This window comes from Gobius niger, assembly GCF_951799975.1.
Source record: "Gobius niger genome assembly, chromosome: 7".
In the NCBI taxonomy this organism is placed as follows: domain Eukaryota; kingdom Metazoa; phylum Chordata; class Actinopteri; order Gobiiformes; family Gobiidae; genus Gobius; species Gobius niger.
Genome location: NC_136858.1, coordinates 19,458,491 through 19,483,013, shown reverse-complemented (window position 1 = coordinate 19,483,013; position 24,523 = coordinate 19,458,491). Strand labels below are relative to the sequence as shown.

General features: G+C 41.3%; 2 protein-coding genes across 5 annotated transcripts; one reads left to right on the top strand and one right to left on the bottom strand.

The window, feature by feature from the left end:
* Positions 1-1,508: 1,508 nt before the first annotated feature.
* Positions 1,509-3,568, top strand: cbr1 (carbonyl reductase 1). The gene is made up of 6 exons (XM_079560033.1): positions 1,509-1,651; positions 1,754-1,923; positions 2,061-2,168; positions 2,237-2,445; positions 2,514-2,567; positions 2,854-3,568. The coding sequence occupies exons 1-6, from the start codon at positions 1,512-1,514 to the stop codon at positions 3,025-3,027; spliced, it is 855 nt and encodes a 284-aa protein (XP_079416159.1). The 5' UTR covers positions 1,509-1,511; the 3' UTR covers positions 3,028-3,568.
* A 139-nt stretch (positions 3,569-3,707) lies between these two features.
* Positions 3,708-24,447, bottom strand: nckap1 (NCK-associated protein 1). 4 transcript variants are annotated; one of them, XM_079559839.1, is made up of 31 exons: positions 24,049-24,447; positions 22,477-22,494; positions 16,381-16,491; positions 14,783-14,875; positions 14,453-14,509; positions 13,983-14,125; positions 13,681-13,771; positions 12,297-12,434; positions 12,169-12,217; positions 11,932-12,088; positions 11,794-11,850; positions 11,567-11,663; positions 11,372-11,478; positions 11,081-11,295; positions 10,947-11,005; positions 10,526-10,671; positions 9,927-10,059; positions 9,726-9,845; positions 9,188-9,327; positions 8,983-9,114; positions 8,436-8,654; positions 8,213-8,343; positions 8,027-8,124; positions 7,850-7,943; positions 7,675-7,757; positions 7,520-7,600; positions 7,263-7,356; positions 7,071-7,187; positions 5,829-5,938; positions 5,216-5,305; positions 3,708-5,127 (listed from the first exon to the last, which is right to left on the bottom strand). In XM_079559839.1, the coding sequence occupies exons 1-31, from the start codon at positions 24,154-24,156 to the stop codon at positions 5,011-5,013; spliced, it is 3,405 nt and encodes a 1,134-aa protein (XP_079415965.1). In that variant the 5' UTR covers positions 24,157-24,447; the 3' UTR covers positions 3,708-5,010. The 4 variants fall into 4 exon arrangements, with proteins under 4 accessions (XP_079415965.1, XP_079415966.1, XP_079415967.1 ...); XM_079559840.1 differs by having other exon boundaries at positions 14,783-14,869; XM_079559841.1 differs by lacking the exon at positions 22,477-22,494.
* Between the last annotated feature and the right edge of the window lie 76 nt (positions 24,448-24,523).

Here is a 24,523-nt window from a genome sequence, read left to right as displayed (position 1 = left end):
AGATTATTACTGTCAGTTCTCAACACATTGTGTTGAAGTGGAGAGCACGAGAAAATAATCTGTAAGAATGTGTATTTCAAGAGATTTCCTATTGCTAATGTTTTGGCCTTATTCTGGTTATAGGGTCCTGTTTCACATAGGGTGACTACCTGTTCCCCTTGGTTGTACTCATTCAGTTACACCGTCTATGGTTGTACTGCACAGCCGTGTAGGTCTCTGTCCCCCTGCCCCGCCAGAATTGATGTCTCGCCTTTTTACGTAGCAGGTTATTTTGTGTAAAATAATTAGCCCCACTTTTCCTACTGAGGTATATCCTATATCCACATGAAACAACAGCTGACACCTCAAATGAACGAAGTATGAATATGCTTTATTTTATATATATATATTGTGGCAAAACGTGGCATCATTAATCAATCACCCAATTATTGTCAGTTGAAAGTACCTTGGCAAAAGCCAGACTGAGACAACAGTGTGAATTGCATTAGCACTGAGATATTGTGTGTTGTTCTCTCGGTGGTAGCCTACCACCTCATAAAATACAGCAAGAAAAATGCCTAACTTAAAGGAAAAAAGTCTTCAGATGACCCTGCCGCGTCTGAAGAAGCCCAGTTCAGTCGCCACCAGGTGTAGTTTGCACCACAGTTTGAGCACCAATGGTCCAACCAGTTTCATTGTGCAGCTTTTCCCCTTAGTTGCCATTTCAGGTGTCGATTTGGTAGCAAGCTCTTTTGACATTGGCCCTCTCCTACAGATTTCTTCCTATTTGATGATGATTACAGTTACAATATAATCATAATAGCCTGGTAAGCCAGCCGGACTAACTCCATGTGCTGGATACAAAGTTGCATCAGTCCTACTCTATCAAACACTAACACAATGATAACTGGGTTGAATGTATGTGGCATGTGGCCTGCACTTCACCTCCAGGACCCAGAGGCGTGCAGGTCGGATCACAGCTGACCCTCTCAATCTGGACACGGACTATTCACCCCTCTCCCCTCAGGCAGGAGGCTACGGTCCATACAGACTCATGCCTCCAAAAAACAGTTTTCCCCCTCCACCATCAGACTCATGAGCAATAACAAGTCCCAATAACTCTGTCAGACTCATGAACATAATAACCTGTTACAGCTCTATTGCACGATGTTGTGTGTCCACACTTAGATCAACTGATATTACTTAATACACCCGCACATCTGTGAACACAATCCCATTGTTGTTATATGTCAAATCGTTGTCGTCTTCATCATATTTTACTTTTATTTTTTATATATTTATCATAATCTTCATTATGCATGCCCTTATAGTTTTTACATCTTATTTTTTATCTTAATTCTGTGTTACATGTTTTATCTTGCACAATTGTACCAACAAAAATTCCTAGTTTGTGAACCTGTTCCAAGCAATGGCAATAAACACTATTCTGATTCACTGAAAATAAACATAAGCCAGTCTGAATCTCATTTATATCTGATAGCAAAAAAATGGTATGAATGAAATTGACTAAAATGTTTCCTTATTTTCAGACTTCAGCCATGACTACAAAGGTTGCAGTGGTAACTGGCAGTAACAAGGGCATTGGTCTGGCCATTGTCCGTGCTCTGTGCAAACAGTTTGAAGGTGATGTCTTCATCACATCCAGAGACCTGTAAGTCTATGAACCTGTTAAATCCGTAAAGTTGCACACAAATACCATATATATTGAAAGACCCACACAGTGTTTGGGGTTATTACATATCTGGTTTTCTAGGGGACGAGGTGAAGAAGCCGTGAAGATTTTGACCTCTGAAGGTCTAAAGCCCAAGCTTCATCAGCTGGACATAAATGACGTGAGCAGCATCACCGATGCAGCAGCTTTCTTCAAAGACACGTATGGAGGGGTGGATATTCTGGTCAACAATGCTGGCATTGCATTCAAAAGTAAATCTGAAAAGTTGCACCCGTTCACTTGCAAATCTGTACTGGTCACATCACTGCTTTTATTACAACAAAACACTATTGCCATAAGACATAGATTATCTGATATTTTTAATGTTTTTGTTTTTTTCATCTTGTAGATGCAGATACTACTCCATTTTCTATCCAGGCTGAGGTGACTCTTAAAACAAACTTCTTTGCTACCAGAGACATGTTAACCCACTTCATGCCACTTATGAAATCTGGAGGTACACTCTATGCGCCACAATACAATTGCAAATGCTTGGACAGCATAGTAACATTGACTGTTTTTCAGGCAGGGTGGTGAATGTCTCCAGCTTTGTAGGTTCTCGGGCCTTGAACGGTTGCAGTAAAGAGCACCAGCAGCGATTCCGCAGTGAGGACATCACAGAGGACGAGCTGGTGGGGCTGATGGAGAGGTTTGTGGAGAAAACCAAAACAGACGAGCATAAGAAGGACGGCTGGCCAGATACGGCTTACGGAGTGTCCAAGACCGGCCTCACGGTACTGTCACACTCTCAGGAAGTAGCCTAGGCCTACATGAAGTAGTCTAAAAGTAATTATTTTCCTAGACACTGTCCATGATTTTGGCTCGCCGGCTGTCCAAGGAGAAGCCACATGATAATGTAAGAGGAAATTTACTGCTTAATGTCTGTCTGCTTTCTATATTAAAATAACGTTCAATACTTTTTGCATCACTTCTTGATGTCGTTTCCTCACTTCATCAAAGCAGATGAAGATTTACATCTTTGAGAGTAATTCTCCCATCCTCCAGTACAGTCACTTTACTCTGATTCAGTCAGTCTGACAGACTATCTATCTATCTAAATCTTAATCTAAATCTATCGTTGTTGACTGACCTAGTTTTGTCTATTAACCAGTCTAATTCTGTGCCGTTTTCCTTCCGAATAGATCTTGTTAAATGCCTGCTGTCCAGGGTGGGTGCGCACAGACATGGCTGGTGACAAAGCTCCTAAGTCTCCTGATGAGGGCGCTGTCACCCCAGTCTATCTGGCCCTGCTGCCCCCGGGAGCTACAGAGCCCCATGGGCGCTTTGTGTCTGAAAAGGAGGTTCAGCCGTGGTGAAGTCATTCACTACAGTACTTTCCTCTATGAAGCTTGGGTTGCGGGAACTTTCTTAATGTGCCTCTGATTTTATACACAATTCAGGTTAACATGTTATCCTTTTAATGGAGATGTTCAAACCATGTTTAGCGTGGGCCGAATATATACATAGGGCCACAGACAATGGTTAAAGCAGAGAAACATTCAACTGGATGCAAACTGCATTCTGCAGAGGTGAGAGGTCTTACCTTAATTTAGGTTTAAAACTTTAGTGTCAGCTCTGTCTCTCTAATGTGAGGTATTGAGGTCATAAACATGTACAATTATTAAACTTCCTGTAAAATGTAGCACCTCTTGCGATGTACGCCAACTCCGCAATAAGCGTCTGTGGGCCACACTTTGGCATCCCTGCTTTATGGGCTCTCCAAGCATTAATTATCAAACAATAATTAACCTGAAGTCTTAATTTCTTCCAACAATGTCCTGATTATTAAATTAATACATATTTTGTTGTAATTTGAAGGTTTATACACTCATGTTATTATCTGTGCTTCAAACAATAAATGCCTTTTTCACAACCAGTGTTGTAATTTATTTGGTGTGTGTTACATGGCAGAACAAAGAATTTCGATTCCCTCACGTTCTGGACAGACTTATGGGGGAAACTATTAATGTGGAAAAAGTGCTCCCTCACTTTATGGTGCAGTCTGACAGCCTTTATTTGATTCTGTTCAATTACACTGGAGTCACAACATTAGTAAGAAAATTAGCAGTCCTCCGTGGACCAGCTCCAGCATATCCACACTGGATACATGCAGCCTGGATACTTGCACTCCAGTGCAGTCAGGAAATGTTTGCTTCCATCAGGATTTCAACAGAGTTTTCAATCAAACAATTATAAATGCAGTTTTAGATCATTTAGATTTATCTAGAAAGCTATCCAACATTCATGGACATAAATTGTATGTGCACATGTAGGAACTACTCAGACTTTAAGACTCCAAATGATTCTGAGGCTTGCAATGGAGATGAAATTCTCCAGGAGAGGTAAGATTTCCTACTGACATTGAGAGTTTATAAAAGACTCTTCCAGGAACGGACACGAGTCCTGATGCCGTCCCAAAACTCAAGATACTTAAATCTAGATTCAACAGTTGGGTAATTAATTTTTACATAGACCCAGGCAGGTTGGATAGCTTCAGATCTACACATTTACAAATAAAGAAATCAAGGAGGATGCAAAGGTTTCTTAACAGTACTGAAGAACACATTGTTGGACTGTACAATAATCTGGCATAAATCATTTATGTTTGGCAAATGGTATAAAACAAACATTGAGAACAGACATTTCACATCAAAGCAATTTTCAATCTTACCCACAGGAAAGTTCATTAACAGCTAGCAAGAAAACACCACTGTTATACAAATGTGCACTCGTAACAAAATGTCAGAATAGTACTGTTAATGTGTTTAGAAATGAAAATAGATGCTTATTTAAAATGCAAACCTGCATCAGCAAGAGTGATGTCTCAATATCAACACCGATGCCATCCAGCTTCCTAAAAAAGCATCCAATTCTGTCACCATAAAGTTATTTTGATGGCCACAATAATATATTTATATATTAAATATACCACATTTATAGTGTTGTTCTAGATTGTGCTGCTGCAGTTGTCACTATGGTCCCAGGCAACAGCTAAAACACTGACAGGGCCTCGCTCGGCTCATGTCATTTTGAGGGGGGTAGTGTAGTTGGTAGTGTCCGAAGAGGAAGGGGTGAGGGCCTTTTAGTGTTAATGGGGTTTAGGTGCGTTCATGACCTCTTGGAAACTTGTAAAATCCAACCTCAGACAGTCTTGAACACAAACCTGTGTGGACTCCCTCTTTATCAGCATTTTAGCTTCTCACGAACAAAAACTCAATATCGTAAAATAAATGGTTAGTGTTAGTGGCAATCTGAAGGAGTAGGAGTAGAAGTGTTGTCAGTCACGGTGTGCATTGTGTCTATGCATTAGCGCTGATGCTCTGCTTATACACGGCGTGGTAGGCATTCCGCAGGAGAACGTAGGGGAAGCAAGACTCCAGCAGATCCATGGTGAGGAAAGGTGACTCCTGCACGATCTGAAACACACAAACATCTCTCAGTGGACCTCTTTCAGGGAGTGAAGCATAGAACATTCATCGCTACTTTAGGGTTTGACAGTGTTACCATGTCCAGGAGCAGGTACACAGACTCTCTGTTTCGTGTGGTCATTTTGTCTGTCTCTTGGCCGATCTTCAGGAGGCTTGAGGAGGCCAGCTGCACACACAAAACCACTGGTGTAATTGGCGAGTTTCAAGTCAAATATTGTCATTTAAGAGCTTTGGCAGTTGCGAAAAAACAAGAGTCAAGGAGTCAGTCCAATCAGATAGACCCTCGTTCTAACAAGAAGTTTAGGCCTATATTAGTAATTCAAATGAAACTTTAACCTCAAAATACAGAGAGGATTGCAGGTATATGTCTATAAGCAAGCAAAATTGAAATCATGTAATTTCTTTGTAAGGAAAAGACAGTAACGAGTAAGAGACTGGGCTCGAATTGGCCTTGAGCTCCCGCAGGCATAAGTGGGAATGACACGTGATAGAACAGGGAAAGGGAACAGGGAAAAACGTTATGAGAGTAAATGGTTACTTAAAACTATTTGAATGAAGCAAAATACTACTCCAGGTATATTTTGACAAGGGAGCAACGTTGCACAAATACGTAATTGTGCGTAATGTGTCTCCTTCAAATCACACAAGTGTACCTTTTGTCATATTTTATATTTCATAAGTAGTTTTACCGCAAGGAACTCCTTGAGTCGGTCCTCAATGCTTCCCTTGTGGATGGTGAAAAGCGCAGCAGCGATCTGATTAATAGCTTTTGCCAAACAGTGGATGTTGTTGCAGTGTCCTGTTGGGGACAGAAGAGACAGTTAATCTTCAACAGACATTAAACAAGGTCTTTTAGTTTACTACCACGCAAATGTGAATGATGGATGTGGTGTGTCTCTGATGTTAAGAAAGCTCTGATGAAATGCTGGTGGCATTCTTGGAAATACAGAAAGCTTACGACATGGGAAAAGGGGCTAATTATCAAGTTGTACAATGCATGGACAAGAGGGTGATTATCAAACTGGGTCCTACACTTTCTCCAAAACAGAGCTATCGAGGTGAGGGCGGAAAGCAGTATTTAAGGTGCATTATGTAACTTTTTATCCGGAAAAAAGTTTATATGACCTTTTAGTGACCCAACAGCTGTATGGGTGGTTAGCATATTGCGTTTATCCATCACGTTGGCTTCTAGGATGCTCCGAGATCAACCGTTTTTTAAGGTTTCTGGTAGGTTTTTATACTAATCAGAAACTTGAAAAAAAAACAATGATCCCACAGCGTCCTAGTGGCCACTGTAATGGATAAAGAAGGCGCTATGTTAACCAAACATTCAACCAGCACTAATGCGCACTAATATAGATATGTACCTTTAAAAAGGAACAGGCCACCATTTTTACATACAGAGATATGTTCTTGCCTGAGCTTAGACGAGTTCATGCGTACCTGTCTGGTCTACGCAAAACGACTAAAGCTGTTAGCATTTGGCCTCTCCCAATGTATTCCTATAGCTCCAAGCGGGGGTGAAGTTGAAAGCTACCAAGCTCTTCCACGGCCACACACAAAGACCAGACAGGTACGTATCAACTCGTCTAAGCTCAGGTAAGAACATATCACAGTATGGAAGAACTGTGTGCCCTCAGTCAAGCAAAAAGACCAAAGATGTTGTTAGCATTTGGCCTCTCCCAGTATATTTCTATAGCTCCAAATGGGGTGAAGTTAGAAGAGACCAAGCTCTTCCACGGGCACGCACAAAGACCAGACAGGAACGTATCAACTTGTCTAAGCTCAGGTACTAACATATCTTAGTTTGTAAAAAATGGTAGCCTTTTCCTTTAATGTTATGGTAACTTGCAAACAAATGGGCCTTCAACATAGACTTAAGATGAATGAGTAGAAGGGGCTAAGGGAAGGCCATAAATCTCAGTTCTTACCCTCGATAGCGGGGCTGTACTGTGACATGACGTTGCTCGCTAGAGTGGGCAGCGACACGGCCACAAACACCATGAGCAGGCAGGCGATCTTGTACTCCTCCTCTGGACTGATGTTCTCTAAAACAGACACATCCTTTCAATAATTTTCACGCAGCGGCTGTTCACTGAGGGCCAACGTTAAAAGTGTCTTACCGCTCTTCTGTGAGGACAGCGCTACCACTAGGGCGGGGTCGATTTCACAGGGCAAGCCAGCAGCAGAGGACAGCTCGTACACATTCATGGCCACCTGCACAGTCAAACAAGAGTAGTGGGTTTTTTTGGGGTTCGTCAATCAAAACGTGAGACTGACTATCTGCATGTACAGTAATCCCATTTTCATTGTGGGTATTCATATCAAAACGAGATGGGTTGGATATTGCACATTGATAAAGACCACAATCCTGTTTTACCTTCATGTCCGTCTCTCTTGGAATGTGGTCCTTGAAGTCCTCCACTGAACTGACCAGGAACGGAATGTGACAGGATAAGACCTAAACGCATAAACCATTGAGTGTGATGGAAAACAAGTTTCATTCAATTTCGGAGGAGTGGGAGGTGGCCTTACATCTCTGAGTGCTTCCTGGGCCAAGGAGCGGAATGACAAAATGACCCCAATGATGGTCATTCTCTTCAACACACTGTCCACAGCTGAGAGGAAACAGCGGGACAGTATTAGACAGTATTCCAAAATCACAGCAACAGTTTCCTTCACACTGGTGTGTTTTACTGTTGACACTTACAGGTAAGTTTCTTAAAGAGGGCAGCCATATGCTCAGGTTTATCAAAGCTGGTCCTCATCTGGGTCAGCACTTCCATGTTCTCAACCACGAGTTTCTACACAGTGAGAGAGACCGATGTAATTATTTCACATTTTAAATACTGTCTGCAGACCAATGTTCCCCTTGTGAGAGTTCTACCTTCAGCTCAGCAACCTGGGAGGAGATGTGCCACATGAGACTCTCGCTGAGAAACTTCATACCGTAAGGCCCCAGGAGCTCGGACAGCGACCGCATCTCTGTAAATACGCAAACGGTCGAGGTGGGGATACAGCGGTACAATGTGGTAGAGGTAATGTTCTGCTGATATGTGATCCTTGTCCTTACCTGAGATGTCTGAATACTCCTCGGCATTGAACGTGAGCTCATTTTCTGTGGGCAGGTTCACAAAGGCCTTCATGGCAGGAAAGTAGGCGATGTGTCCATTACTGACCTGACGCAACAAAGTCTCCAAGTACCTACAATACAAGTACAGAAGTACAGAAATATATCTTTCATTTTGTTGCATGTGGATAAGCCCTCTCGTCAAATCTAGTGATGGAGTATGTACCAGTTAGTGTATAGGCTGGTAATGGTAGGCTCTCCGTGGCTGTCCAGGTGCTGAGTCTGCTGCAGTAGTACATTGTTGAAGACTCGGGTGATGTCGATGGTCACATAGTTTTCTATGGACTGTAGCACGGTCATGTAGGCGCGCACACTGGTCAGTAGCTCACTGGGCTTGGCAATTTCCTGAGTGGCTTGGTTGTACATGGTCATTCCCACTATAGACCTGAACACAAAATACAAGGCATTAGATACGTTTACTATCTCTGATCATTGGATGATTGTGTCGATCAATTAAGTAAACATTCTTTACATTGTTGGATCCTGGAAACACTGACTTTAGGTACTTTTCTATTGAAAAGTTTACTCTGTGGCTCGACTTCTACATTACACATACATGACCATATGGCTGATGAGTGAAATGCCAAAAATCTTACCAGATATAGCATGGTTTTAACCAATAACATATAATTTCAATCATTTCCATACAATGATCGGTACTTGAGTCTAAATTTACAATTAACCACTTTAACAGAAAATAATTCAGAACGTACTTGGTGAAGCGGATCTCCAAGTGGGAGGTCAGGTACTCTCGGGGTGTGAAGGTGTGTTCCCACACCACCAGGTTGGGCACGTAGTTGATGGAGAAACAGAGCTCAGACAGCGCAGTGTGGAGTTTGTCCAAGCTGCAATAAAAGAGAAATCAGTTTGGATTTTTGTCACAAAACCAACGGCAACAGAGTTCATTCAGATGATTACTTGGTGACCAGCAGCCGGTTCTTCCTCATGCTCTCCACTCCAGGCTTCTCTCTCTCTGGCTCGCCTTTTTTCCCCGTGGCCTTCTTGCTCTTTTTATTCACTGCTTGGCTAATGGTTTTTGCACAGTGTTTTGGAAGCAGCTAAATGTAACAGAAAAATATAATTATAAGTAGTATAGTAGACCTCAAAATGAAGATTTGAATAACAAGAGTCACATATTTATTGCAAATGCTTGTGCAGTAGTTGATGAGAATGTGTATCTCTAAATTTGAAGCAACATGTCTATTACATTTTATTTTGCTCTGTAGTCTCACTATGGGTCAAACTGAGCTCAACATAGACCTACCTAACCTGTACTTGGTATATAGGTATACATATTTGCCTTTAATGTGAAATCACCATTAGAGCAGCCTCAAAGCTACAGTGAATAGTTGATCAGCTCTCAGTTTCATTTTCATGTGCGTGTGCGTGTGCGTGTGCGTGTGCGTGTGCGTGTGCGTGTGCGTGTGCGTGTGCGTATGTCTGTGAGTGCTCACACCTGATCGCTTAGTGTACACTGCTCTGTGCAGATATCCGTGATCAGGTTCCGGGCTTGTTTAGCCATCTCGTCCAGAAACATGTTGCACAAAGACAGGCTTCGATCTCCGATGTGGTGCCGCTGCATGGAAACGATTCAAAGCAGAGCAGTGTGAGGGTTCTGTCATGCAGGAGACGTGGTTAAAATGTAGGGCAGACCCACCTCCTCTGGACACAGCTCGTGGGTACAGGACATGAAGTGTGTGCAAAGCAGAGGGAAACAGACGGAGTGGCGGCTTTGAGAAGGTAGCTCCAAACACTGCTGGAACATTTTCTCAAAAGCACGACTGTAGAAGCTGAAAGACAAAACACAGAAATATTCAAAAAGTCTCTCAGAATGAAACCAAACCTATCATCAAACTTCATGACTTCATGTCATAAAAACCCTCTGAACAGCAGTTTGACAATTTTGTTTCTGCAGCAGTACATAATATTGAGATATGTAAATAAGTATAGTTTTCCTTGAATCTAAATATATGAAAAAAAAAAAAACTAGGAAGAAAATAGGCTAAATCTAAAAAATAAAAAAAAATAAAAACCTTCTTCATTTCTTCATGACAGTGTTTGGTGAACACCATGCTCACATATAAGATGTATCAATAGTGAATAGGACCAAATAGGACCTACTCACTAGGTCCTAGTGAATAGGACCAAAGAACAATTTTTTGACCAAAGAAAATTGGTCTTTGGTCAAATAGGACCAAAGACCAATTTTCTTTGGTCCTATTTGATTGATTGCAGTTACAGTGAAGTTTAATTTACCAGAAAATAGACAGATCTGAAGTCTCCACCAGCATCTCCACGAGCGAGTCCACCATCTTGGTGTGGAAGATGATGGTGTTCATCATTTTGCCGAGCTCCTTATGGTCAGCAATACCGAGGCTGGCTTTAGAGACACTTGTGTAAGCCTGAAAAGAACAACAAATGCAAAAGGCTATTGTAATGTAGAGCAGCTAGTTAGTAGTAGCAGACTTCCTGGTTGGTGTAAAACTACGGTTACAGGTTTTGGTTGGTTTGTACAGCCATTACAGCCATTAAGCCTACTCCGCCTACTATGTGTGTGCTCAGTAAGCCTTTCATTCTTAAGATACATAAAGATCCCTTTTTTACCAAACATCGTTCCAGTTTGGTGCTCAGTCAGGACTTTTTATTGTGAAGCTAAATCAGCCGTGTTCAACATTACCTGCAGTCTGAACCAATCCAGCCTCATGCCTCTGAAGTCAAACACTTCTCCATCCTCCACTGCAAAAAGAACAGAACACTGGTTTAATTTCTCAGCTCCATGCGGCGCAGAGGAGAGAGGTGCCTGTGACCCACCTTGTTTGACACTGAGAGACGTCATAGTGTTGACAAACGAAGACATAATTATGGACTCATCCTCAGGACACACAGACAGGTTCTGCACCAGTTCGTTGAGCACAACAGCATCAAATCCAGACAGGTACTGCACGTAGTAGCGCTGCATGACGGGGCCATATTTTCGGACATGAGCTCGAAGTTCCTCCATGTAGAAAATCAACTCTGCAATGTGCCTGCAGGTGAAAGAAGCAAATGGTACAGGTGAAAATAGCATCCGGGAGTATTTTCCAAAAGCGACTAGGTGCGTACTTGTCAATGAAGTCATCTGTGCTTTTTTTCTGAATGTTGTCTGCATGTCGAAGCAGCCATATAATTTCGTCTCGAGCAAAAGACAATGCCATGAACACAAATAGGGCCTGAAATGAACAACAAGGGAATCAATGAGGATTTGAAGGAAAGGGGATCAGCCAACAGATATGTCCGGGAATGTTTTAAAAATATAACCTTAGGCCCGAGGAGTCCAGGTTGATCAGCCAGAACAGTGGCCAGTTCCTTCAGCGCAGACCGGAGGAACTTCCGCCTCTCTCTGTGCATGGAGCCTCTGCAGGATTAACAACATCAGCAGAGTGAAGTGGTATTTTTGACATTTTGAGGACAAAGAATGACAATTAAAGTAAGAGAAAGATTTTAAAAAAGAGTAACCAAGCAAAACTTTAAAAAGCCAAACTTACGCATGAGACAGTGCCTGTTCTTTGCATTCTCTGATGTCATTGATTCGTTTGTTGTACCTTAAAAACAAAACATAATCAGTCTTCATCAATGTGCATGCATGTTGAGCCTTTTAGAAAATTGACAAATATCAGGCATACCCTCGGATGTTGACAAAAAGGTCCTCGGCAGCCTTGTGAATATGGAAGACCTCATCTCTGAACAGACAGAGGCAGGTGGAGCTCTGCAGAGCCAGCTTCCAGAGAGAGAGCGCTGCTGCATCGCTGTTCAGCACCGCGTGGCACAGGATGAAGCCAACTACAAACATACATGAGAGGATAAGGGTGGTCAAGCTTCTTTCCTTGAAAAATGTCACTCCCAGGGAGCAAGTTGCTTACAAACAATCCACTTCTCCATTGCGTCCAACGACAGATATTCACAAGGCATCTGAAAGTCAAGAGAACAAATGACAATGATTGGAGTGTGCTTTTAAGAGAGACAGCGGACACACACAAGCTAGACTGACCGTGTCTGACTGGGCCGGGTTTAGCATGGTGGAGGGGGCAGAGATGAGCGACAGCAGCTGGGCGTTCCTCCACTGGTCAGCTGAAAGGTTTCTCCGTGGATAGACCATCTGCAGGCTGATCAGGGCATCTGACAGAGACTGGGGCAGAGGAGGAAGAGTCACAAATGACACAAATGAAAGGAGAAAAGTTATATGCTTTAGTGTGTCAAAGTGCCTCGTGCCACCACATTTAGATTTTACACTCTCAATTTAATTTTGGTCATGAAAGCAGTACTAAGTAACTCATGCCCGTGGAGGCCATAGGTGCCACTGCAGGTGTCGTAGCATGTTTACTCATTGTCTGTGAGAGTAAACACTACGCTGATAAAATAGAAAAAAGGGAGAGAGGGATATTGTACATCCAATTACACAATGGATTTTTTTTTCACTCAAACTTGGCTGTAAATGCTGTTTAAGTGGCGCTAGCCCAGTTAGCTTTGCCTGTTTGCCTTTTAGCTTCTTCTATTGCGTCTCCAACCAGTAGGCACCGAAGTTGCAATTGTGGTTTTCTGGCCAGAGACACCAGGGGGAGGTGAAAGACCCCCAATCATCTCTGTAGCGGCCAGCAGCGCTCTACCACTAGGCTGGCAAAATAACAAGGCATTTAGCACGCGTGGAAAGAGCCCTATACTTTTGTGTTAAGAATACTTTTATTTACTTTTTATTATTTCAACAGCTTAACAACCACGGTCAAAAACTGTCTATAATCAGTATGATGCTAAAATGTGTCAATATTGCCTCGTGACAGCAGGGGGTGCTTTATTAGGAGAGTATGGCTGATTTATTCAGGACATTTATATTTGGTAGGTACTTCAGAGGATGCTTGTTTGAAAGACAAATATCCAATATTCCAAAACAAAAAACAGTAAAAGGAAGAAAAAAAAGGTCTATCTCTTATGGTTCCAAAATTATCTGCAACATCAAATATATAAAATAGAAAGGCTACAAACTTGTGACTGATTTTCACCGCAATGTTTCTCAGCTCCTCTGAGGTCTAGGAAGTTGTGGGAGGCCTCATTTTTAGGCTCTGACTGAACTTTCGGTTCACTCTGGGTACTCCGGTTTACCCTACCACTAAAAACAAACATGTGCAACAAGCCAGAATGAATGTAGTGTGTGAGTAAGTGGTGGTGGTCGGAGGGGCGGATGGCACAGACTGGCAGCCTCGCCTCCGCCAGACTAACCCAGGGGGCAGCGAGTATGGAGTGACTGAATAATAAATACAGTGTGGTGCTTTGAGTAATACAGGCTTGTAAAGTGCAATACAAGGGTAAGCCATTGTTATTATTATCATCATGCATGCAAGTCTCCTGCAAAGTCCAGTCGACAGAAGAGCAGACCTTACCTTCCCGTGAGGAACAAACTCTTCCATCATTTTTTTCAAAGGGTTTTCATAGTCCACTATCAGCTGGCCCAAACGGGGATATTCCCGGTCACTGTGAACAACCACAGAGAACACATCATTAGCATTTCACCTTGACCCTGGCCCAATGCAGTTGGAAAGTTCACATTTCGTAGCACATGTGTGAGGGTCATCGTGTCCAGTGTGGTCATGTGACGGGATTAACAGTTGCAGTTGAATCTAATTAAAGACGTTAACAGCAGCACAGAGCAATTTAACGTGAGAGGTGCTCCTCAAAATCTCACCTGGCTCCATGGGTCATCTCGTGAGCGTAGTTGTAGAGTCCAATGATGGCCTTCCTCTCCTCAATCCGAGACAATATGATCATCAGAGTAGTGTATGTCACGACCAGATCCAGGTAGTTTTTTGTGAGGTCAAAGTTCACAGTCTAAAAAGCAAACCAAAAAATAGTTGCACATTAAAGTCAACTGTGCTTTAAATTCTCCCATGTTTTCAGTCTGTATCAGTCCAAGATAAAAATCAAGGGAATTTTTGCACCACAGTTTATATTTGGATCAGGACTGTCCACGCACCAATTCTGCCAGTATCAGCAGATGCTCAAAACTGAAGTATTTGTATTGATATTGGGACTGACAGAGCTACTGTAGACCAGTCCAAACCAGCACTTATTTTAATAAACCACCAAAAACAGCCACAATAGAGAGCAGAGTCAGACAGCACAGAGTTACTTAAACTTTAAAGTGAACATACTTACTATATCAAAGAAAACTTGGCAGGCATCAATGGTGTTGAGCAGCTCGCAGACGTGGTCCTGGAATCAAACGCCAGATACAGGTAAAAACCCACATATGATCAAAGTCAAGTCATTTATTACAATTTTTTCATTATACATTTTAACAGGGAATAAACAAATGTGGTACTGTCTGTGCCTCGCAACAGATTTCACAGTTAAAATAGAGATGAACTCCACCGGAGCCAAAAACAAAGAAGGAATTTGTAACAATGCTAGTGATTTTATTTGCAAATGGTGTAAACCGACACTCAGTACAGACAACAAGCAGCATGTTCCTTCTGTTACTCTTACTTTGAACTCCATCACATCCACAAAGGTGAAATAGTAGAGAGCCAAGTTCTTCAGAATCTCGGACTTCTCCTTCTGGAGCTGAGCCAACTGTTGCTGTAGAAGCACAGACCGGAGATTTAACACAATACACTTGAGCATTTTAATGCCAACAGGATTATCAGCTGTGCAGTTGAATCTAAGAAGAGAGAAGTAGTTATCCTAAAAACATGTGCCAAAGGGTCATAGATGATGAACAGATCACAAAAAGTGAGAGCACCCGAGTATCTGTTCATTCAGTTATTCTACATCACACAAATGTCTATGACATGTGCCCTTTGTGTGTAAAAGGAAATGATATTTTTCAAAATGTAAAAATATCAAAAATCATTTAAAAGCACAAATATCAAATTACTGCTCCACCTCTGTGCTGTCTATGCTTTTATTTAAAACGACAATTGTAAAAAGTGGAAAAGATAAGTCGGCACATGATCCGAAATAAAGACATGCATTCTCAGAATGAAGTTCATTTTAATCATGCAATTGAAGAAAGTGTTTAACAGGGTTTCCCTTTGACAGAGCAGAATATGTTGAAAGTATCTGACACGGTCTACAGTAAAGAGGTCACTCAGACTCCCATCTCCCATTCACCCGCCTAGTGAACCAGAGCACTAAATCAGGCGCACAGCACACGACTAATGAGAGACAGGAAAGAAACACCCAGAAAAAGCAGAGCAAAGCGAAAGCCACTGGGATGGAGCTTAAAACAAAAATACTTGAGGTACAAACTCAAATACAAACTTACCAAAAAGCACATGTCCGGTACAAGCGCCATGTTAGCGTCATGCAGAACACAAACGGACAAAAACAAAGCAGAAAACAATGTAAGACAGTCTGCTGCACACTTCAGGTCAGCGCCAGAGGTCCTCACACGAAGGCCTCACACCTACCTATGTAGCCGCAAACATCCACAGAGCAGCACACTTACAATATCATACTCACAGTGGAAGTCGAAGTCACACTCAAAGAGCGACACACGGGGACCAACAACACACATAACACCCACAGACCAACACTAGGGCTGCACGCACATTATGAGAGAATACAGCAACATTTGAAAACGGGTTTGAACATTGCAATAACATTATTATGGTTTCACTAACATAATCGTGACTAAAAAACTCTGAACTTTGCATTTCAAGAAGCATTGTTTACAATCTTCTTGCAGCGTGGATATTGTGTAACGGAATATTGCTATAATGATAATATGATGATGATGATATATATATATGATATATTGTAATGCTGTAACCAACACACCCACACCGATACTCAGACCAATTGATTACTGGATTATAGCAAAATCTGCCATCCCACACTATAGTATAGTATAGTAAAAGGATCCAGAATATTTTGCGGCGTACTTTAAATTGATATGGGACAAGATATTTCTTTATATGTTTGGTTTTACTGAAGTAGAAGCCAAAGCATTTCAGAGGACAGACATCAACACTCGCATGAACAAACTCAGCTTAACACACACGTATGAGAAACTTAATATGCAGACACTGTGTTATTGCCATTTGCAGATTTGTGAAAGAGTTTTGTACTGATATACTCACGTTGTTGTTCCGAGTTTCCACAGCAGGAAACTTTCTGACAATGAATTTCACTGCAGACTCCAGGTTTTTGTCGACGAGATAAGAAGGTTTGGCCTTGGGGTCTCCACATGCCTGTAACGCAGAGCACATGAGAGGAGCTGAGCATGGGCGTCCACTTAAAACACAGTAAACATGTAGTAACAGTAAAATGCACCGGGGGGGGGGGGGGGACCCACTCACAGCACAGCACTAACAGCCTGATAGCTTTTTCTGCTGCACTCCCTCAGGCCCCAATTCACCCTGTTGCGATTTGAAATGATCAATCTATCACTGAATGCCTTAGTAACACTTCAATGTGGTTACAAGTGAGCTGCAAATAACATGTCCTGTTATTATATTTGGTAATGCACAGTGATCAAGTTAATATTTATGATGTGATGTCAGATATGCGTTGCCACAGTCTTTTCTCTTCATGTGTTAGTAGACGTCACTCACAATCAATTATTTATTTTATACTGATTTAACACTGAATGAATTCATTACAACCGAGTTCTGTCTGTCTGCTCAGACCAGGTCTAGTGCTTTACACATTTTTAGAGCGAGAGCTTGCTCCCCAGCAGTGCCACTAGTCAAAAGCTTTTCAAAACAATTGATCTGTGCTCAAAAGTGACTCCACACCTTAAAACCTGATCTGGTTCATTCAGGTTTTCCTATGAGCTTTTTCAGGTGGGGCGGGATTATAGCGCACAGGTATTAATCAGAAACTGTAATAAAGCTTTTCCCTAATTTGACTAAACTACTGGCGTTTGAAGTAGAGCTGCTCTCTACAGACTGCATTCTGGGATAGATATACCTCCATGCCCTGCTGTGGAAAAGGTGGGGCTCACTTAAAGAGCTAAACCACATTTCACAACACTAGAGACAGACACACGCACCGTGTCCCTGTAACACAACACACAAAAACATTCTACCGTGATGTCCGGTTCAGGTGAAGTACAGTATAAAGCAGGGCTCTCCACCCTGGTTCAAAGCCCCCAGGGAGTCAGCTACAGCACAGGTCAACCAGCAGCAAGAGATAACCTCCCTCTAAAGGCATCAAAGACCTCGCTGCTCCATGAGTGAGTGATCAGTTACCACATTTCAGTGTTATTGTTTTAGTCTTTTACTGTAGCTACAAGAGATGTCACAATGTCACTGTCCTATGCCACATCAGTACCAAGGCCATGCAGAAATAAAGTAGAAAGATCTCACATACAATTGCACGGGTGCAATGATTTAACACACGATGAGGAAGGTATACAGATAAATCTTTAGTAGGGTTCTTCCTAAAAAATTTATAGTACTGACTAGTGTAGAGCATTATAGTTGCTACTTCTTTCTATGCACATAGAGGCACAGGAGGAATCACGCTTTGTAGAAGAACCAAGTGTAATCCATCTTATAAACCGCCTAAAGATCAATCATAAAAAATACACTCATGATGGGGCAAACCATCATGAGACTGTAATATTCTACTGGACTTAACAACAGAACAATATCAAATCAAATTATGATACAACAAACATACCATCAGAGGCATTCATTTCATTGTGATAGGTCAAATCAGCCAGTCACTCAGGAAATGACCAATAAGAGTGGAAAGGCTTGTGTTTGTGTATAGGGGTGCAATATAAACTAAGGGTGGCACTAAAAATATGTACAATAGGACTCCCATGAAACTGAGGTTCTTAATCTCAGTGGGACTATTCTGCTTAAATAAAGATCAAATTGAGAAAAAAAAAAGGCCAGAATCTTATTGAACTCTTCAAATCGGATGATCACATGGTGTCGCGGTTCAATTTTATATCGTCATATCACCCGCCCTAACTGCTGACTTGACAAGACAGACCAGTGAAACAAATAGATAATTGGAAGCTACAGTACTATTGAGGGTATGCAGGTGATGTCACAGCATAGCCTCAGCCTCAGATGCCAACGAGAGGCCAGTCTACACTTTTGATCAACTGCAGAATACAATCTGCACGGGAATTCGGGAAATTCTGCACATTCATTTAAATTAGGGCCGGGACTTTTTTTGATTAATTACAATTATTTAATTACATAAGGTTTCGTGCGATTAAAAATGTTAATCGAAATTAATCGCACTTAACAATTTGAAACTTGTTTATTCACACAGTTAAGCGCCGACATAAACCTATTTAAAAAGATCATTCTCCAAAAAGTGTTTGAAATGTTCACACAGGCCTCACATCTCCACTTCAGATGAGTTCAAATGCAAGAAAATACAAAGAAGCATCTAAAATATACCGCTAGAATATAAATATAACCCCTAAATAAATGATGCTTAAATGCGATTAATTGCGATTAATTAATTACAAAGGCCATAATTAACTCGATTAAAATGTTTTAATCGAGTCCCACCGCTAATTTAAATACAACAAATTTAAATCAATGTTTTTGTTTGCTTTTTCTACATGTTCAGCTTCTGCCAATTATACTTGTACAGGTTTTCACTTCCCGGTACATGTCAATCATTGCAAAGGTTTTGAGTTATTATATTTGCCACTCAGTCCTTCCCGTTGATGGTTCTTTTTAGGAGGAAAATTATGTGAATACTCTCTCTAGTCAGTACCATAATGGTAAGCTTTGTTTTGAAGAGCAAGTTATACTTGTCAGTAATAGGACAATTAGTAGTAGGAAGTTTTTATTATATTATTTTATGTTTGTGTGTACTTCAACTGTATGTTAATGCAGTTATGCTATAACTGTCCTTTGTCCTTATGTCAAAAGTCATTTATTATGATTGAATGTCTCAGGACAACTGATAAAATTGAGCTATGCCAACAATGCTCATGCTCAATGTACATTGTACTAATTCAAATTTAATAAATGATACAAATAATTATGATAATTGACTGTTCAATAGGGCAGGGACAAAATATCGGATCGGACTTGGATCGCAATACTTTGTGCTGCAATAATAAGTATCGATACTTTATCAAGTATCGCAATACTTGTGTTTGGAGGCATTTTTATCACACACTCCTTTGTTTTCCAGTAACAGTTACACAGCACTTTGTTGCATTTTGTGTTAATGCACTTTTCAATCTAAACACTTCAGTAAAAGAAAAATGGCATTTGGTTTATAAACTTTGGACACATGACTTTTTTCCCATTTTAAGGCACTTGTTATAATTACATACTGTATTGCAACACGTATCAGATCGGCTCCTGGGTATCGTGATATGTATCGGATCGTGACAAAAGTGGATCGTCCCAGCCCTATTGTTCAAAGTATGATAGTGTTAGGCCTCATCCTTAATGTGAAAGATACACACTGCTGATTCTGAACCTAAAACTTGAAAGGTTTGGTTAGCTCTAGTTTTGCCACTCATTGTAAAATACAAAAATATATATATAAATGTTGCTGCTTTCCACTTTATGTCCCATTTAGTGCGCAATACCCGGAGCTTGTTATTGTTTGTGTAAAAAATCAGATGCAGATAAAGTGGCTGAAATAGACAGTACACAAACAATATTTATTTAGAAAATGAGTTTTTGGTGCTATCATTACAGTCATATCATCTTTCAAAGGATAAAGGATTAATTTATTCATATTCATGGCATTTTACCTAAGCATTAAACTATGGTCTGCACACTTTGCTTTAACTTTTTGCCACAACAAAATAAGCAAAGCATGCAAATACAGTAGATTCCATATATTGTGAGTATTGTTGTGACACTTTTGATACCATGGTATGAAAGCTACTATGACGTCTAAGGAAATTATGACAATTTGTAACTAATCATGTAAAAAGCCAACAACGTAATTGGCTCAACACTTCCAATGTTTTTGATGGAGACTGTAATTGTTGTTCAGTGAGCACATATTTTACATTTTCTGCAAAAGCAAAGTAGTGGAGTACTAGCATAGCATTTAGACAGGCTGTCAAAGAGGCCGCCCAGAACAAGCTGGGGCTTGAGTTGGAGGGGGGGGGGTAGGATGGGATCACTCACTTGAGTTCAAACTTCATATGGCCAATAGTGGCCAGTGATACTTCAATTCTATCACCATTAATGCCCACTTAGTATAAGTATCCCCTTTTCGGGACAACTAAACCCATCTGCTTCTTCTGAAAGTTCACACTTTACTGTGTGATTGCGTAAATACGAGCGATTGCGATATTGTCATATTTGTTACATTAAACTATAAATCATTTGGATAGTGAGCTATTTGTTACAAAACAAAGTGTTTTTTGGTTGCAACTAATGTCCACTGCAGCATCAGTTTAGCTTAGTTAATTCAATGAACTGGTGATACATTTTTGGACCAAACCACACAGACATGGTCTAATGTCCAAACCCAAAGGCTCCTCTCAAACACAACATGAAAAATCCTCACAGCTGCAGTGCTGTCACTGAATGAACATCAATTATTCTCCAGATAGCGCTCATATAAAAATGTGTTTTTACTTTTTGCTTTGTGCTTGTCCACTACAGAAAAGTGGGCGGGGTCTTTATGTTGTGATCCAAAAAATGGAACCACAACAGAGGGTGTTAAATGGTTGCTCTGGAGTTTTATCACACTAAAATAAAGCCAAAGAAGTTTGCAGGTGGCAATCAATACTGACAAGTTATGCTTTTTGAGGGTTTTTATGAAGTTATTGGGAAGTGCCAACCAAAAGATGAGCAGAAACAAGCAGCTAAAATATGAAGTGCGAAGCTAAGCTAAGGGTGGCTGATGCTATCATTTCCAAGCACTTGTACAATATTAACAATTACAATGGTTCAATATTAAAACCTGTAGCTATGGGTGACTTATCGCTCTTCCTGCAAATCAGACACCAACAGACTGTTGCCGTCACGTTTTGGTACCTGCTCGGCTCGCATGTGGCCCATGGGAGAGACTAAAGAACATGGTCTGAGGTGTTGGCACCAAGTGTAATAAATACGCAGTAGTATGAGATTGAGTAGATGCACGCCGAGTAGAGCCGAGTAGAGCCGAGTAGAGCCAGTGCCTATAGTGTGAGCAGAGAACGCCTCACACAGCAGTAGTATGAAGCTGCAGCCTGTTTAGTGCAATAAGCTGTAGTGGTTTGGGTGGGACTGATGGAGGGAGAATGACAGAATGGGTGGAGAATGCAGACCTGCGTCCTGTCTGTCCTCTCTCCATTCAGGGCAGCAAGAGTGACAAAGTCACTTATGGCAGGGACAAACAGAGGTTTGGGCATTACAGCTGTAAAGCTTGACGCTTGTTTAATAAAAAGTAAAAGTATACTATATTATTAGAGAGTCACAGGTTTGTCCTGACCTGTTCTTAAGAATGCTCTACTCAGTATCAGCAGCAGTAAGGTCCATAAGCTGAGCTGAGTTCAGTAAGAACCAGGCCATGAATCCCAGACAGAAATCTACACCAGATAATTGGTTATTTATGGTGCACTCCAAGAGACAACCTGTTATGTTTTGTTAGACCTCAAATGCAAGCTATTATTTACGTTTGACGTCCACAAAGAAAGAAAGCTTTTTGTACTTCTTGTTTTTGTATCTGTTTAGCACATTTGTTTTGTTATGGATTATTAAATTCACAGTAAGTAGATTAGTGCTACACATACAAACATTAAAATGAAATATTCAACAGAGCACAGACTGTGTGCAACTCGAGTTTGCCATATTTGTACTATACAATGCATAGTTTAAATTGTTATTTTATATCTATTTTTAGGATGTATCTTTCAGTCATAGTGTACATTGAGCTCCAAAAAGAATTGTGTATCGCACTACTGAATACGGTGATAAATCAAGTAAAATCAAATCAATTAACTTACAAAAGTAATTTAAGCGGAATTGTTGTTTGTCTCCTTGTCAGTATGCAAGCAGAATGGTCAGATAGGTTATTTTAATGAAAGAAGCCGAAAATAAAAATCAAACAAACAGCATCAAGTGAAATTTTGAAGCTCTACATCACACTGAGATGTTGTGCCCCAAACAGCCACTGAATGGAGTCAGACTGAGACGGGAGAGAGGCTCAAAGAGAGGACCAGGTCAGTAGTGGAAACCAGGAGGAGGGAGAAAGGAGGATGGAGGGTTTGTCAGTGGAAGGTGAGAAACTTGGCAAACCTTCCAAACTTGTCCTTGCTGCATAGTAGAAGGGGGAAGCATTGGAACGGAGAGAAGAAGAGAAGAAATCAAAACCAAAGAGCCATCTTAATACAGCTGCTGTCATTCACATCCCACCCAAAGCTCAGAAACAGCCACTTATCAAATGTGTTTAACCATCTACAATCACGACGCAGGGAGCAAACAGGAAAGGTTCATGTGAAGGAATAATTCACGCAGGATGAAGGTTTGTGATCAAGGCACTGCCTGCACTTATTTGGTACTATAATGTAACTGATAGGAGCAGTGACATCAATTACATTAGTTGTGTTATTGAACCCCTTGACGTTTTCCATTAACAATTAAAAGAGAAATCTCTCAAATTTATGGTATTTACAACTGAATCTACAGTAAAATTTGTTATTACTGAATTCATTTTGAAGAATAGTAAGTAATTCATAAGCAGAGGCAGTTGTATAGCCAATTGTAAAGCCTCGAACAGATGAAAACTAATCATGATTCTCACGCCGTCTGGGAGTGATTCTCAGACAGCGGCCAAGGCACACTGAGGTTTTGAAAAATGGAAACAAAGTGATTGGGAATAAGCAAGAAAACTCAGAGGCAGATCTTACACTTTCTGACTTTTTCTAAACGGATGAATGACAAGTACATTTTGTTTCCAATTTAAACAAGATGACACCAAACTAAGTGGGAGATCTCTTATCAAGCAGTGGCATAAAACTCCTCCACACTAGCAAACATTTAAGTCAGTGAAGAGTAAGCTCAAGGGAGAAAAACATTTAAAATTCATTAAAAAATAAGACTTAAAAAAAACGAAAGAAAAGATTTGCTGGAGTCTATGGGAATGATGCAATAATTTTAAGCAACTAAGTTGCAGGTAAATTAATTAATTTTGCCCAGTCAGAGAGCGAATCAGGTCGGTGCAGTTTTCGTATCTGATCCAAGTGTGGATGCCACAATTAAAGAAAAACTCAGGTCTTGGTGCTGGAAAATTATAATAGCATGAAGTTTGTCTTTCCATTTAGGCCACAAAACTGCTAGGATGCCTATTTGGCCATATAGTTGTTCTTATTCAGAAGCTTTTAAGACTGCTTGATCGGTGGTATATGAAAATAGCCAGGCCCAGCAGAGGCGACGCCCGGTGGTGGCTAGCGGAGGTTAGCTCGACGAGCATCGGCCGCCATTAAACCTCCTTACTCGAGAATAGTTATCCTCAATCGACGGCTTAGTGATCGTACTAATCTCACCAGGCAAAGTATATATTATGATTAATATTTAGAACCCGACTGATCTCCGCCATTCCCCGTCCAAATCCAAGATTTTAGACATATATTCCAGCCACTGACATGAAACTACCGCAAGCTAACAGCCTTCAGAGCTGGCCGTGCCCAGTCAACTTCATACAAAAACGGGATATCAGTTTAGAGAAAGAATCAAACAGGACACTTTCAGCTGCATAATGCAATCCGCAGCCAGTCGGCTCTGTCTTATGTTTACTGTGATTAGTCAGGGCGCAACATTTATAGGGCTCCTGTGCATTATATTAGCGCAGTGATGTGAACGCATACGCACCTTCTTTATATTGTAAACACGGGTCAACATCCCGATGCCTCTGTCGTTGAGGATGGTGAGTTTTTCAGCCAGTTTTTGCTGGCTGGGCTGTATCACACCCCGAGACATCTTCTCTCCCTTCAGTCAGACACTCAACCAAAAAGAAAGCAGCTCCTCTGTGTGTGTTGGTGTACAGTATCCAACAGTCTCCGGCCCGCGGGTCCGAACGGCTCCGAAAACACGGCGTTGATGACCGGTTAGAGGAAGCGACCCATGCCCCAGGCGTCGGTACCGGTACCCTCCAGCTCGCCGTTTCCAGCTGGTTTGTGCCGTCAGTGGATCTCGGAGAATCGGGATCTGGAGTCGGGGAGAGGCGTTTGAGGGGGGAGGGCTGTCCAGTCTGCCTGTCACTGCAGCCTTCACGCTCTCACGAACCTGCGTGATTCACTGATGTGAACACCAAAAAGCACACACTCAGGAGATGTTTACAAATCAC

What these genes read in the sequence shown, in the direction of transcription:
- cbr1 (XM_079560033.1), top strand. Translation starts at nt 1,512, where the DNA reads ATGTTTCCTTATTTTCAGACTTCAGCCATGACTACAAAGGTTGCAGTG. An exon ending in TTCATCACATCCAGAGACCT is followed by an intron (nt 1,652 to 1,753) that starts GTAAGTCTATGA and finishes CTGGTTTTCTAG; the next exon opens with GGGACGAGGTGAAGAAGCCG. An exon ending in TGCTGGCATTGCATTCAAAA is followed by an intron (nt 1,924 to 2,060) that starts GTAAATCTGAAA and finishes TTCATCTTGTAG; the next exon opens with ATGCAGATACTACTCCATTT.
- nckap1 (XM_079559839.1), bottom strand. Translation starts at nt 24,156, where the DNA reads ATGTCTCGGGGTGTGATACAGCCCAGCCAGCAAAAACTGGCTGAAAAA. An exon ending in TGGAAACTCGGAACAACAAC is followed by an intron (nt 14,876 to 16,380) that starts GTGAGTATATCA and finishes GTGCTTCTACAG; the next exon opens with CAACAGTTGGCTCAGCTCCA. An exon ending in GAACAGGCACTGTCTCATGC is followed by an intron (nt 11,664 to 11,793) that starts GTAAGTTTGGCT and finishes TTAATCCTGCAG; the next exon opens with AGGCTCCATGCACAGAGAGA.